The 13,552-nt window shown below is 40.3% G+C and overlaps 1 protein-coding gene across 1 annotated transcript in view; it reads left to right on the top strand.

Moving 5' to 3' along the window:
- Positions 1 to 5,052: 5,052 nt before the first annotated feature.
- The window catches only part of LOC125450837 (guanine nucleotide-binding protein subunit alpha-14), a 137,146-nt gene continuing 128,646 nt past the window's right edge, over positions 5,053 to 13,552 (top strand). The window contains exon 1 of the mRNA XM_048527155.1: positions 5,053 to 5,512. Within this exon, the coding sequence (XP_048383112.1) occupies positions 5,392 to 5,512 (121 nt within the window). The 5' untranslated portion in view covers positions 5,053 to 5,391. The remainder of the gene's footprint in view (positions 5,513 to 13,552) is intronic.

The raw sequence follows: 13,552 nt of genomic DNA on the forward strand, positions 1-13,552 counted from the left end.
GCCAAGCAGAGGCTGATAGTCAAGTTTGGTACCCATGAGGACAGCCTCAATCAAGATCTTGGGTTCATGTCACACTACAGGTGACCCCACCACATGCACACTGTCAAGCATACACACAAACAATGTCACATACTGTCTCTCCCACACACACGCTATCTCTTTCTGTCACAGACACTGTGTCTCGCCTACACACACACACACGCAAAAATCTATGGGGTGAATTTGCATTCGCAAATTGTAATTGCAGATACATTCTATTTTTTTCAAAAAGCACACAATTTGTATACAGTCAGTCAATGTGCCATTTTATGAATTCCTACTTTGAAGAGAAAACCACTCTGACTCCCAAGTTAAAACATAGACAAATTCTAAACAAGGCCTCACACCTAAAATGCATTGACTGACCTGAGATGTCATCTCCGGTACACTGATAAAAGATTCAGCTATCTTGGGGCTGTGACCTGAAAGAAATTCTGGGATTTGCATATTAATAAATTGAAACTAGCCTCTCCTTTCTAACTGATTAAAGATTTGATGGTCATTTAGGTTTGTTCAAAGCATTTGTATCAGTTCTATGACCCTTTGATCTTTTACTTATAAATTCTGTGTCTGATACAGCCTTTCTCACTAACACCTGAAGGAGTGAGGCTCTGAAAACTTGTGTTTTCAAATAAACCTGTTGGACTATGACCTGGTGTTGTGTGATTTTTGACCTTTAGAGAGGAAAGTGAAGCTGGAGATGAGAATGTTAGAGATAACAAGGTGTAGAGCTGGATGAACACAACAGGCCAAGCACTATCGGAGGACCAGGAAGGCTGATGTTTCAGACCTAGACCCTTCTTCAGAAATGAGAATGTTAGTTTTCAAGTATGGTGGGATCACTGAGAACTTCACATATCAGTTAATATGGAAACCGGAAGAGATACTGGTTAGAGTTTGGTGTGAATAGTTTGAGGGAGCAAGGCTATGTTTTTATGCCCCTTTTATTCTGTCATGGATGTGAATAGCACTGGCGTTGTCGACAGTTATTCACGTTCCAATTCCTGCTTGTCTTTGAATGGCTTTCTGGGCCACTTCAGAGGGAAATCGAAAGTTAGCCACATTACTGTGTGTTTGGAGTCACACACAAGAAAATGGTAGATTTCCTTTTCTCAAGGGCATTAATGAAGCAAGTGGGTTTTTGTGACCAGTGATTACTTTGAAATTCCAGAATAATCTAATTGTAGTTACCTAATTTTCCAGAATAATTCCAGTTGTACTTAATTGGTTGGTACAGTGGTCAGTGCTGGGGACCAGGGTTCAATTGCAACTTTGGGTGACTGTGTGGAGTTTGTATGTTCTCCCCGTTTCTGCGTGCATTTCCTCCTACAGTTAAATGTGCAGGTTACGTTGATTGGCTATGCTGAATTGCTCTGTAGAATCTAGAGATGTGTAGGTTAGGTGGATTAACAATGTTGGGGTTGCAAGGTTGGGTAGGATGCATCTTGGACAATTGGTGAGAATTCGATGGGCCAAATGGCCTCTTAATACACTGTAGGGATTCTACAATACCATTGAAATTGTACCAGCTGCCTGGGAGGAGTATGGACTTAGATCCCCAGAGCATGAACCTTTGGACCACTAATCATCTGACATTACCACTGCACCACTCTATCTCCCCATTGGGTAATACATGTTGGAGAAGATGTGAAGGAAGTAAGGAAAGTGCAGAAAGATACAAGTTAGCATTCGCGCTGGGACATTAAGTTACAGCTAAGACGGCGTCATGATGTAGTGTATCATAGAGGTAGCTAATTAGATTGGCACATGACCAATAAGACTCATTCCTCGAGTTCCAAGCAAGAGTCACATCAAACTCCAGAAGTAACTCTGTTACATTCTCCACAGATAACTGTGGCATTTAGTATTTATTTCAGATTTCCAACATCTGTATATGTCTCATGCATAACTAGAGATCGGGGCTTTGGAGATAAGCGAGATATTTACAAAGAAGATTTGCCTCAGAGAGGCAAAAAAGCTCAGGGTTAGATTTTCATTCCAGAAATATCTTGGAATAGTTTAGCAGAGGACGCAGGACTCCAGATTACAATGCGATTCTGCCAGATCGGCTAGAAACACTCAAATTGAATTCGTGTTACTCGCTGTCTCCTGTTTCACCTTAGTTCGATTGCTCATGTTATATTCGCGACGTCGGAGAAAGGATAAATCCGCCAGGTTACTTTGCGTACGAAATATATCACAGGAAAATATGCGCAATGAATGATGCTTTCCACGTTAATTTTCTCCATCTCTTGATAAGTGCGTAATTTATTATACGGTCTCATTTATAGCGCTTTATTTCTTCCGATTTGGAAAACGTCTCGGAGCACTCCTCTAAAGTATTCGGGGCTTTTCCTCACTTTGGTACGCCCGCACACATCAGAGGAAGGTCAACAGGAAAAGATCTGTCACGTTAAGCACGAACTGTTTATACTAAACTGACAAATCTGTAGTTCATAAAAGGGTTGGCAGTAGCACTTCATCGAAGGGGGCCCGCTGGAAGAAACTGAAGCTGTATGATAATATTACTTGAAAGCAAGTAATTTTCCGGCTCTTGAATGTACTCAACCTTTTATAATTGCCTTTTGCAGTTTTTGCCTTTTTTGCAATTACCTGTGTGGGGTAACAACACTGAACAGTTTGTTTATTCTGGTATGCCTGGGTCGTTATTGCAATTTAATTGTCATCAAACATCGAATGAAGTTTTCTTTCGTTTTGCTTGGGGGAGCTGGGGAAGATAATTGCTTTATCGCAAAGCATAGAATCGCTGAGCTCATTCCTCTGGAAACGTGCCAGCTACCAGTCCTAGAATATTTATATCATAATTGTATCGCAGATACTTCCACATAATAGTTCTCCAAAATCTTATGTTTAATAAAGTTACAGTCTAAAAATGTTGCGACGGTTTAAGAAATGGATAATTTTCAGTTTTCACGTGTCAATAACTTTTCTGATCTCATTCCCAAGGCAAAGTTTCGATGTTGCGAGCGCCTCCTGTTGGTAAGAGATGGGCCAAAATGACAACAAGAAACGGCAACTTTACAGGTGGCGACTTCGTTCACCCTTTGGAATCGGGATTTTAGCAAGTGTGCAAACTGGCTTAACGAGCTTCCTTACAGTAACGCCAACTGCAATAAAAGTGGTAACGTGTGTCTATTTTAATATCTGACGCAGGAAAAAAAAGCCATCCACACGACTGCAGCAAAAACATGGAACCGGTTTCATTGGAAATAACAGACATACGGTACTCGGAACAGATGTTACCCAGAGGCTACTGAGCCAAGTGAAATTATTTTCGGATTATTTTAAACAGCGATTTAAATTCAAATATTCGACTGAATAGCGGTTTCTTTTGACAGATCTTACACGCTCGATAAAAAAAACAGAAGTACCAGTTGACCTGAATTATTAGGCAAGTTGACCTGATAATTTGAAGTAATGGGAAGTTTGAAAATTGGTGGATATTCACGAGACCCTGTCAGTAAAAGAACTCGACAACATATATTTCCCGGAAATAGAATTAAAGGCAAATGATAAATTCGAAGCAAAAACAGAAATTGCTGGAAAAGCTCAGCAGATTTGGTAACACCTGTGGAGAGAAATCAGAATTTACATTTCGGGTTGAGTGACCTTCAGAAATTCGAAGGTTTTGCTTTGGAGGGGACTGAGAATACTATCCAAAAAAAAATCCGTTTAACCATGCAGGACGCAAATAAGATATGCACCAAACAGATTAATGGTAACCGACAGAGAAATCAGAGTAAATAAAGAGGAAAATATTAAAGTTAGTGAGATAGAGGCGTATTATTCCTTCATAATTAAAATCTAGCTGTCTTTAATTAAAGTTACGCTTCTAAAATTCGTGAGCAAATGCTGATATTTTTGTTATTATTTATAATCAGAAGGTGTCCAATATCTTCACATTTTCCAAACATGTTTAACTGCACATTACGTTCTTGTTACGTTTCTCTCCGTAGCGGTCGCAACAATCTTCATTTTTGCTTAGAATATTAGCGACGCTTGCTGACCTGCATTGGTGATCAGTTCAAATAACATCTTGTTATTAAAAATATCATCGGTGTTTTCACATATCTCCAAGGCCTCATCCCTTCCAATCTTTGAGATTTTCCACGACTCCACAGATATCTGAGATTTCTTCACTCACCTCATTCAAAGCGCTTGAGCATCGCCAATTTTGAGCCACAGCCGGCGATTCAGCTCCTGAGATCCCAGGCTTTGAAATCGCCTGCTCAAAACGTAATGTTTTTCTCCGTTAAGATGATGCTTCAAACCTACTTCTGTGACCCGACACATCAGACCTAAGCATTAAGGTTAATGGGGTGCGAACATAATGTGGAGCTGATCATATTCTATGTCTGGAAGGGTTAAATATCATTCTCTAATCCTAAATTCTTGTATCAACTTACTAAAGTGATTTATAATATCTGGTGATACACCTTGAGATATATTCATATATCTCCTTTAATGCCGTTAGTATTACAAACAGAAAATGCTAGAAAGACAATAAATTAGGCAGCATCTGTGAAAATAGAGTTGTTTTTATGGGGGTGGGAATGGTAAATGATCCAAAATTACATAAATAGTTGTTGATTTGTGACTTTTAAACTGAACGTATTAAAATATATCAGCTTTTTGCAAGTTATGTTGCTGAATGACCAGTGGCATTCAAACGTTCGAAAGCAGAATTTAAGAACAAAAACAAAGTTGCTGGTAAAGCTCAGCAGGTCTGGCAGCATCTATGAAGGAGAAAACAGAGTTAACGTTTCAAGTCCGGTAACCCTTCCTCAGAACAGCAGAATTTAAGTCGTTCTTTGAGACTTGCACATTTGTATAACGAAGAAAAAAATCTTGCATGGAAAAATCAACATTTCGTAATGGTTTCCAGGGAAAGATTTGCAGCAACGCCATTTTTCAGCCGCACTAACACTTTTGAACTAGTCTTGCCCTCGTCCTCATTTCGCACCGCCTTTTTTTTGCCATTTGATAGATTGAGGCATGTCAGCCGGCTTGCTGTCCTGTTTCTCCTCCCTGCTCAGTATTCCCGCCCACTCTGGAGTTCAGACATCTCTCCGAGCAGGAGTTTTCAGATGTGTCATACGAGTACTTTAAATTGAAGTTAACTTTTGATTTCAGATTGGAAAAAAATCTTCAAAAGGAACTGGATAAAACCAAAGTTGTTTTTGATATTGTGTGATTTTTGTAGTTCTCCATGCCGTGGCCGTGGTGAAGTGGCTCGTGAGGGTGTTAAAGCTCGGCGGCACCGAATATCCGTGAGGTGTCTGTCTTCTTGGCGCTCCTCTTTCACCCAGGGACGTTGGCTTGGGCTCCATCATGGCGGGGTGCTGTCTATCCGAGGAGGATAAAGAGTCTCAGCGGATAAATGCCGAAATTGAGAGGCAGCTGCGGAGGGACAAGAGAGACGCTCGGAGGGAACTCAAACTGCTTTTGCTGGGTGAGTAACAAAGTATTCCAGGGAGCTTGGGGAGAGCTGCTTGAGTCGTTTACATTGCTTCTGAATGGATTAAACTCAACTCTAACTTGTCATATTGTTTGTGTGCCTGAAAGCGAGACCTCTTTGAGGCAGATAAATACTTCATTCTAGTGCCATTAGTTGTTTGTAACTCTCGTTTCTTGGTCCTTGTTATTAATCTTCCGGCACGTCGGCATGTCAGCAGTTTCCAATAGATTTTTATGCAGGCCTGAATCCCTTTGTATTTTTTTCTCTCCTCCCACATTAGCTTTAGAACAACATTATAAATGTGCCGAGTTTAATGGTGCAGGTTACTTTAAAGCAGTAAAAGCAAGTGACGCTTTGTGGTGACCGTTCCCAGAGAGTGGTTTGTTGGGCGCCGTGTGGGGTAAACTTTGTTCGAGCTAGCGGCCTGGTGTCGGCTGCTGTAACTTGATCCTCAGGTGGAAGTAGAATGTGAGGAAAAAGTAAATGGTCTGATTAAACTTGTATGGGAAATCTGTTGCCTTGTTTTTTTTTAAAAAATGTTCAGGGTCTCGGTGAGCTCACTGTTAGTTAATCTAAATTGGTGACCATTAGTAAGGCTTTTCTTTGGGGGTGCGGGGAGGAATGGGCTTGAAGTTATTTCAGAGTAACTGGTGAAAACATTTTCTGCTGTCACCTCTTCACGGATAAATGAGAATAGACCTTCAATAGACTACACTTTGAATAGATTTATAACTTTAGGTTTCTTCCTTAGATTGACGATATTGCCATGAAGTTAAAGAAGCTGTCACATGTGTCTCTAATCTTTACTGACTCCACAGCTTCACTAACTAGACAGCAAGCTGGGTGTGGCGATTATGTTTATTCGGGACATAATGGTTTCCTTGATTTTCGTTATCTAACTTCTAAAGTTACTTTCGTTTTTCATTACAGTCTATTGAGATGCGAAGACTATTGAGTTTTAAATTAGTTTTGTTTTCTCTCTGGACGTTTTGTTACTCCTTCGATTGCTTTTTGCCGTTTTGTCCCATTACACGCCCCTTTTTGTGTGTCTCTGGCTAAGTGGTACCTGTAATTTGTCTTTTAAAAATATTTGAGAGTTGAAGAAACTTTCCTTGATCTTTTGGTAGGGCAGCTTTGGTAATTTATACGTGCTCAAATTTCAAGTGGATTTGACTTTAATGAATTACTGAAAACTTATATTGAGCAAGAGGTTGTGACTTTTCTGCTTTCTGATTGTCTAGCTGAGATTTGATGTTAACATTTGGATCAGGCTTTTAAAAATCCCTAAAGGGATTACATACCATCAGCAGCTCTCCTGGTGGGCCAGTTGTTTTAAATTAGTCCATTCATGAACTAAACCAGTTAGCAGGATTCCAATTCAAGCCCTGAGCTGAGTTGGCTGATCTCAAAATGTGTGATGGGATGTTCCTGTGTAGGGACAAGGCTTAGATTTCCAGAATTTAAGATTTAACCCCTCAAACACTGCTGTAAGCATTTAAAAATAAATAAAAAATTGGTGTAAGAAGGAGAATGTTATCACTTAATTTAGTGTCATATGGCTTCAATATGTAATATTTTCACGTCTGAGTTGTCACATCTGTTTTAGAGGATGGATGGGTGTTAGATGGAGAGCAATGTTTGCCTCTTAATATGCTGGTGGCTTGTTCCTTGGGGACTGTACAAATTGAGGCCTGATAATGGATGGATTGTATGTTTCACTTTTTGCATGGAGTAGTAGGAGGTGTCAGGACCTTCTGTGAAGGCTTTTTGTTTGGCTTGGTGGGGAGTGGAAAGAGAGGGGGGAATCAGGGTGCTGAGGCCGTTGTGTTCAGCTTACACTTAAGGCAAGTCAGTCTTATGTTTTGGAAGATAGTTAAAGAAAGCCATATTTTTGTTTAAATGTATTTGGCTAGACTGGAAGTTTTTGTTTCCAATTGATGCAGCAAAAATCATGTTTTGATGAAGCCAAGTACACACAAGAGATTTTCTCCACTCACTTTGTAAGACTTGGAAGTACAAGAAATACAAATTTGTAGCCTGTTTTCATTATTTTCCATCTTTTCCCAACTGCTGCATTTGAACAATTTCGGCAGTAAAGTTTCTTCATTCTCAAACTGGGGAAAGAGGAAATGATTCTGATTAAGATATTTCGTTCATTTTCTTGCGTTCTCTTTTTTTTTAAGTCATCAGGTCGTAAACTGAGAGCATCTGGCTAGCTCTGACTTTACCAGTGTGCAGTCTGGAAAGTTGGATGAGTATTGGACACAATTGAGTGAAAAATGCAGGAAATTAATTTTGAAGGTTAGCACTTAGTGTGGGAAATAAAATTTGAGTCTTGAACAGTAAATGCCAAGAGCAACATGCTGAATAAATTCTACTGAATCAATGTGTGATTTCAATAGTTACCAACAGTAGCAGAAATAATGTATGCTACTTGTTGCTGTTTACATTAATGAAAAATGTTTACAGTTCTTGAACTGTAGTTACACTGAGTCATCCAGTTTCTTGTTAATTGATATGCATTTTATGCAATAAGTTTCTCAAATGATTTTCTACTTTTTGTACCATTTATGATGTAATTAATGTGTAATCTCTTATCATTAGATATTTTAATTTCTGCCAAGACTGAATTATCATTTTGTTTACATTTTGTTTTACTTGTTTAAATAAAATATCTTGCATAATACACATGGTTTTAAAATTTACATAGGAAGAATGAAGATCAATTAGTTAAAGACTTTTTATTAGCTGGTGAGCATGGATATGTTTGGGTTCAAATGATACTTAACTGTTTTGATGTCTTATATTAAAACTTTACATATATGTAGCACCTTTTAACAGGGCCCTTCACAGACAAAATCTCATTCTGTTTACTATATGGCACTTGGACATTTTATTCAGGGAACATTAATGTTTAAGTGGAAAATGTCCAGATCTTGCTGCATTTTAGCACAAAACTGCTGCAGTATTTACATAGTTGTGAATAGTGCTGAGAAAGTAGTCAAATATCCTCACTTTTAATCTTAAATTGGAGGGTAGGCCATTGAAGCAGCAGTTGCAGAAAGCTGAGATGCTACCGTGAGGAACTCCTGCAGACATGCCTTTTTTTAAAAATTCATTCATGGGATGTGGGCACTGGTGGCTGGCCAGCATTTTTCATTGCATGTCCACAGTTGCTTTTGAGAAAATAGTAGTGAGCTGCCATCTCGAACTGCTGCAATCTGCATGCTGTAGGTTGACCCATAATCACATGAGGTAGGAAGCTCGAGGATTTTGACCTAGTGACCGTGAAGGAATGATGATTATATTTCCAAGTTAGAATGGTGAATGGCTTGGAAGGGAACTTGCAGGTGGTAATGTGAGAATGCTGTCTGCTGCCCTTGTCCATCTAGATGGAAGTGCTTGTGTGCTTCGAAAATTCTACAGCTGAAGATGAATTTTAAAAAGAAAGAGGTCCTCGATGGTGGTAATATCTGGGGTTACACCTGATCCCATGAGCCAGTGAGGGTAGGAATGGGAGGATGGGACAAATGAATGCGTGGTTGAGGAGATAGTGTAAGGGAGAAGGTCTAACGTTTTTTTGGATCATTTGGAATTTCTTCTCTGGTAGAAGTGACCTGTATAAGATGGATTGAACTTGCATTGAAAGGGAACCAATTTGCTGGTGGGGAGAGCTGCTTGGGAGGATTTAAACAATTAAAGGGGATGGTGGCGGGATCCAGAAATATAGTGAGGAAAGGGATCAGTCTGAGACTGGTACAGTTGAGGAAAAAGAGCGAGTCAAGCATTCAGGTCAGGTAGGAACAAAGCAGAGAATGAGGTAGGACTGAAAAATTAAACTGTTTTTATTTCAGTACAAGACACCTAACAGGTAAGGCAGATGAACTCATGTCATTGTTGGGAACATGAGACTGGGATATTATAGCAATTACAGAGAAGTGGCCTGGGGTGGATAGAATTGGCAGCTTAATGTTCCAGAGTATAGATTCTATAGGAAGGGTAGAAATGGTGGGGGCGGGGGGTGGCTGTGGAGATAGCAGAGGGAGTGGCATTTTTGATTAGGAGTTACATTACTACTGTATTTAGGGAGGATATTCCTGGGAATGCGCCCAGGGAAGTTATTTGGGTGGAACTGAGAAATAAGAAAATGATGATTACCTTACTGGGATTGTACTATAGACCTGCCAATGGCCAACAAGAAATTGAGAAACAAATTTGTAATGAGGTCTTAGATATCCATAAGAATAATAGGGTGGTAATGGTAGGGGATTTTAATTCGCAAACATAGACTGGGCTGCCATTATGCTAAAGGCTTGAATGGGAAGGAATTTAAGTATGTAGAGAACATTTTCTGATACAGCATGTGGATATATCAACCAGAGAAGGTGCAAAAATGACCTACCCTTGGGAACTAAGGCAGGGCAGGTGACTGAGGTATCAGTAGGGGAACACTCTGGGGCCAGTGGCCATAATTCTATTAGTTTTAAAATAGTGATGGAAGAATTTAGACCTGATCTAACAGTTAAAGTTTTAAATTGGAGGAAGGCCAATTTTGATGGTATTAGGCAAGAACTTTCAAAACTTGATTGGGGGCAGATGTTTGCAGGTAAAGGGATGGCTAGAAAATGGGAAGCCTTCAAAAATGAGATAATGAGTCCAGAGACAGTGCCTTCCTGTTAGGGTGAAGGACAAGGCTGGTCGATGTAGGGAATGTTGAAATATGAGATAATGAGGTTTTGGCCATGAAACAGAAGGAAACATATATCATGTGTAGACAGCAGAGTTTGAGTGAATCCTTAGAGTATAAAGGCATTAAGAATATACTTAAGAGGGAAATCAGGTGTGCAAAAAGGCAACATGAAGTAGCTTTGGAAAATAGGATCAAAAGTCATACAACACCAGCTTATAGTCCAACTGGTTTATTTGAAGACACAAACTCCAGGTGGCATCAGACACAGAATTTATAAGCAAAAATCAAAGGGACATGGAACTGATGCAAATGTATTGACCAAACCTAATATGGCTGTTAAATCTTTAATCAGTTGGAAAGGATTCATACACAAATCTCAGAATTTCTTTCAAGTCACCTTTAATTCTCTGTCAGGACCCTTCATCAGGACTGACACCAGCATTTGCAATTCTTGCTATCTCATGGAGTACAGGAGTTGGGAGGTCATGTTGTGGGCAGTACAGGACATTGCTTAGGCCACTTTTGGAATACTGTGTGTAATTCTGGTCTCCCTGCTCTAGGAAGGATGCTGTGAAACTTGAAAGGGTTCAGATAATATCAACAAGGATTTTGTTAGGGCCGGAGATTTTGAGCTATAGGGAGAGACCAGTTAGACTGGGGTTACTTTTCCAGGAGTGTCAGAGGCTAAGGGGGTGACCTCTTATGGAGGTTTATAAAATCATGCGTGGCGTGGATAGGGTAAATAGGCAAGGTCTTTTCCCGAGGAGGGATTAAAAAACTAGACGGCATGTGTTTAAGGTGAGAGGGGAAAGATTTAAAAGGGACCTAAAGAGCAACTTCTTCACACAGAAGGTGGTGCATGCATGGAATGAGCTGCCAGAGGAAGTGCTAGAGGCTGGTACAACAATATTTAAAAGACATATGGCTGGGTAAAGGAATAGGAAGGGTTCAGAGGGATATGAACCAAATGCTGGCAATTGGGATTAAATTTATCTGGGATACCTGGTCAACATGGACAAATTGGGTGGAGAATTTGTTTCCATGCTATGCATCTCTGAGTCTGATTTACTTTCAAAAAACCACGGTGGCCGTCCTTTGTGTTGGCAATTGCTCAAACCAGAAAAAAAATTCTTCCTATTTCCCATTGAGTCTAATTTTGCTAGTGCACCTTGACACCGTACTTGGTAAAGTGCTGACTTTGATGTCAAGAGCAGTTGCTCTCATCTATCATTGAGTTCAGCTTTTCTTTCATGCATGTTTTGGATCAAGATTGCAATGAGGTCAGGACCTGAGTGGACTTGGTAAACACAAACAGCATCAGTGAGCAGGTTATTGTTGAGTATTTATTTATTTATTTAAGTAAGATTTCTGACGGAGCAGAAAGGCAGGGTTGAGGTAGTTCCAAGCATCTTCAGCCGCATGTGCTATATGGACAATCTCTAGGTGGCCCTCTTCCTGAAATCCTCGGCATCACAAATGCCAATCTCTCTTAGCTTTGATTCTCTCTCCCCCTGTAATATCATCAAAGAGCTGAAGACTATGGGTCCTGACAGCGTTCTGGCAATCATGTTGAGGAGTTGTATTCCAAAACCAGCCAAGTGCTTTCAGTGTACCTAAACACTGTCATCGACCTGCCATGTGGAAAATTGGCCAGGTATACCCTGGCCACAAAAGGGACCACATCTAATTAGGCAATTAATACACCACCAATTTATTCTTGATGATCAAAGTGATGGAATACTTATTTAACAATCAGCTGCTCTCTGATGTTCAGCTTGTTTGGTTCAACATCCTGAATCTCCCTGCCTAAGGGCATCGTGGGTCAACCTACAGCATGCGGACAACAGGGCTTGGAGAAAGTACCTTAACGCTACTTTCTCAATGGCAACTAGAGGTGGGCAATAAAAATATTAGCCAACTAGTGAAACCCACATCCCATGAATGAAGAAGAAAGGTCATGTTTGTAGGATTTCCTCAAGGTAAGTGTGTCAGCTACCTTCAACTGCTGCTTTCAACAACCCTTCCTTCATCATAATGTTTAAAAGTGGCAATGTTTGTTGGTGACGGCACAAAGATCAGTGATATTCACAACTCCTCTAACACTGAAGCGGTCTGTGTCCAAATGCATTTGGACACAAACAGCATTTCATAAAAAAATTTTTGTTTGGCCCTGATAAGTGTCATGTGGCTCACAAATGCTAGGCAGTGACTCGGCAGTTAATGAGATTTCACACATCTTCTCTTGACCTTTAATGGCATTAGCATTGTTGAATGTTCCACTATCAACATCTTGGGAATTACCGTCAACCAGACAATGAGCTAGACCAGCCATATAAAGAATTTGACTTGCAAGAGCAGTCAGATGCTGGGAATCCTGCCGGGAGTAACTGTGCTTCTCGTTCCCTTGAACTGTTCATTGTCCACAAGACACAAATCAGGACTTAAATGGAACGCACTACATTTAACAGGTTGCAGATCTAATTATCCTCCACTCATTGACGTGTGAAACAAAAAAGCCTACTTGATTGATGTCCAGCTACCGCTGTGAACTTCACCACTGACATTCAAAAGCAGCATTGTGGACCGACTAAAAGATGCCCTGCAGAAATAAACCTAGGTCCCTTAGAATGGCTCCTTCCAAACTCTTGACCACTTCCATCTGGAAGGGAAATAAGGGCATGGTATTTGCTATTGTTATATACTGATAAGCTGAGATGCTTTGTGGCGGTGTTGGTTGAACATAAACACCAAGTATCAGTTGCCCAAATGGTTGGTTCCATTACTAAAAATACCAGGTAATAATTGTTCATCTTCATAGAATCCTAGAATGCCTACAGTGTGGAAACAGGACCTTCGGCCCAACAAGCTCACACCGACCCTTGGACCATCCCAACCAGACCCATCCCCCGATAACCCACCTCATCTTCAGACCCCTGAACACTATGGGCAATTTAGCTTAGCCAATCCACCTAACCTGCACACCTTTGGACTGTGGGAGGAAACAAGAGTGCCCAGAGGAACCCCACGCAGACATGGGGAGAATGTGCAGGCTCCACACAGACAGTTGCCCGAGGCTAACCACTGTGTCTCCCCACCACCTGCATTCATAAGAATGAATAAAAAAAAGTTCTAATACACATTGAAAAGCCCAATTAGCAAGGTGTAGTTTTCAGAAACACCAATGGAATAAAATAAAGTACTGCAGATGCTAAAGATCTGAGATAAAAACCAAAGCATTGGAGTGACTCAGCTGATTTGGCAGCATATGTTGAGAGAGAAACAGAGTTAATGTTTAAGCCCAACAATTTTAAGAATATTCCAAGGACAAGTCATATCAGAATCAA

The sequence above is a fragment of the Stegostoma tigrinum genome, chromosome 3, assembly GCF_030684315.1.
Source record: "Stegostoma tigrinum isolate sSteTig4 chromosome 3, sSteTig4.hap1, whole genome shotgun sequence".
Lineage (NCBI taxonomy): Eukaryota > Metazoa > Chordata > Chondrichthyes > Orectolobiformes > Stegostomatidae > Stegostoma > Stegostoma tigrinum.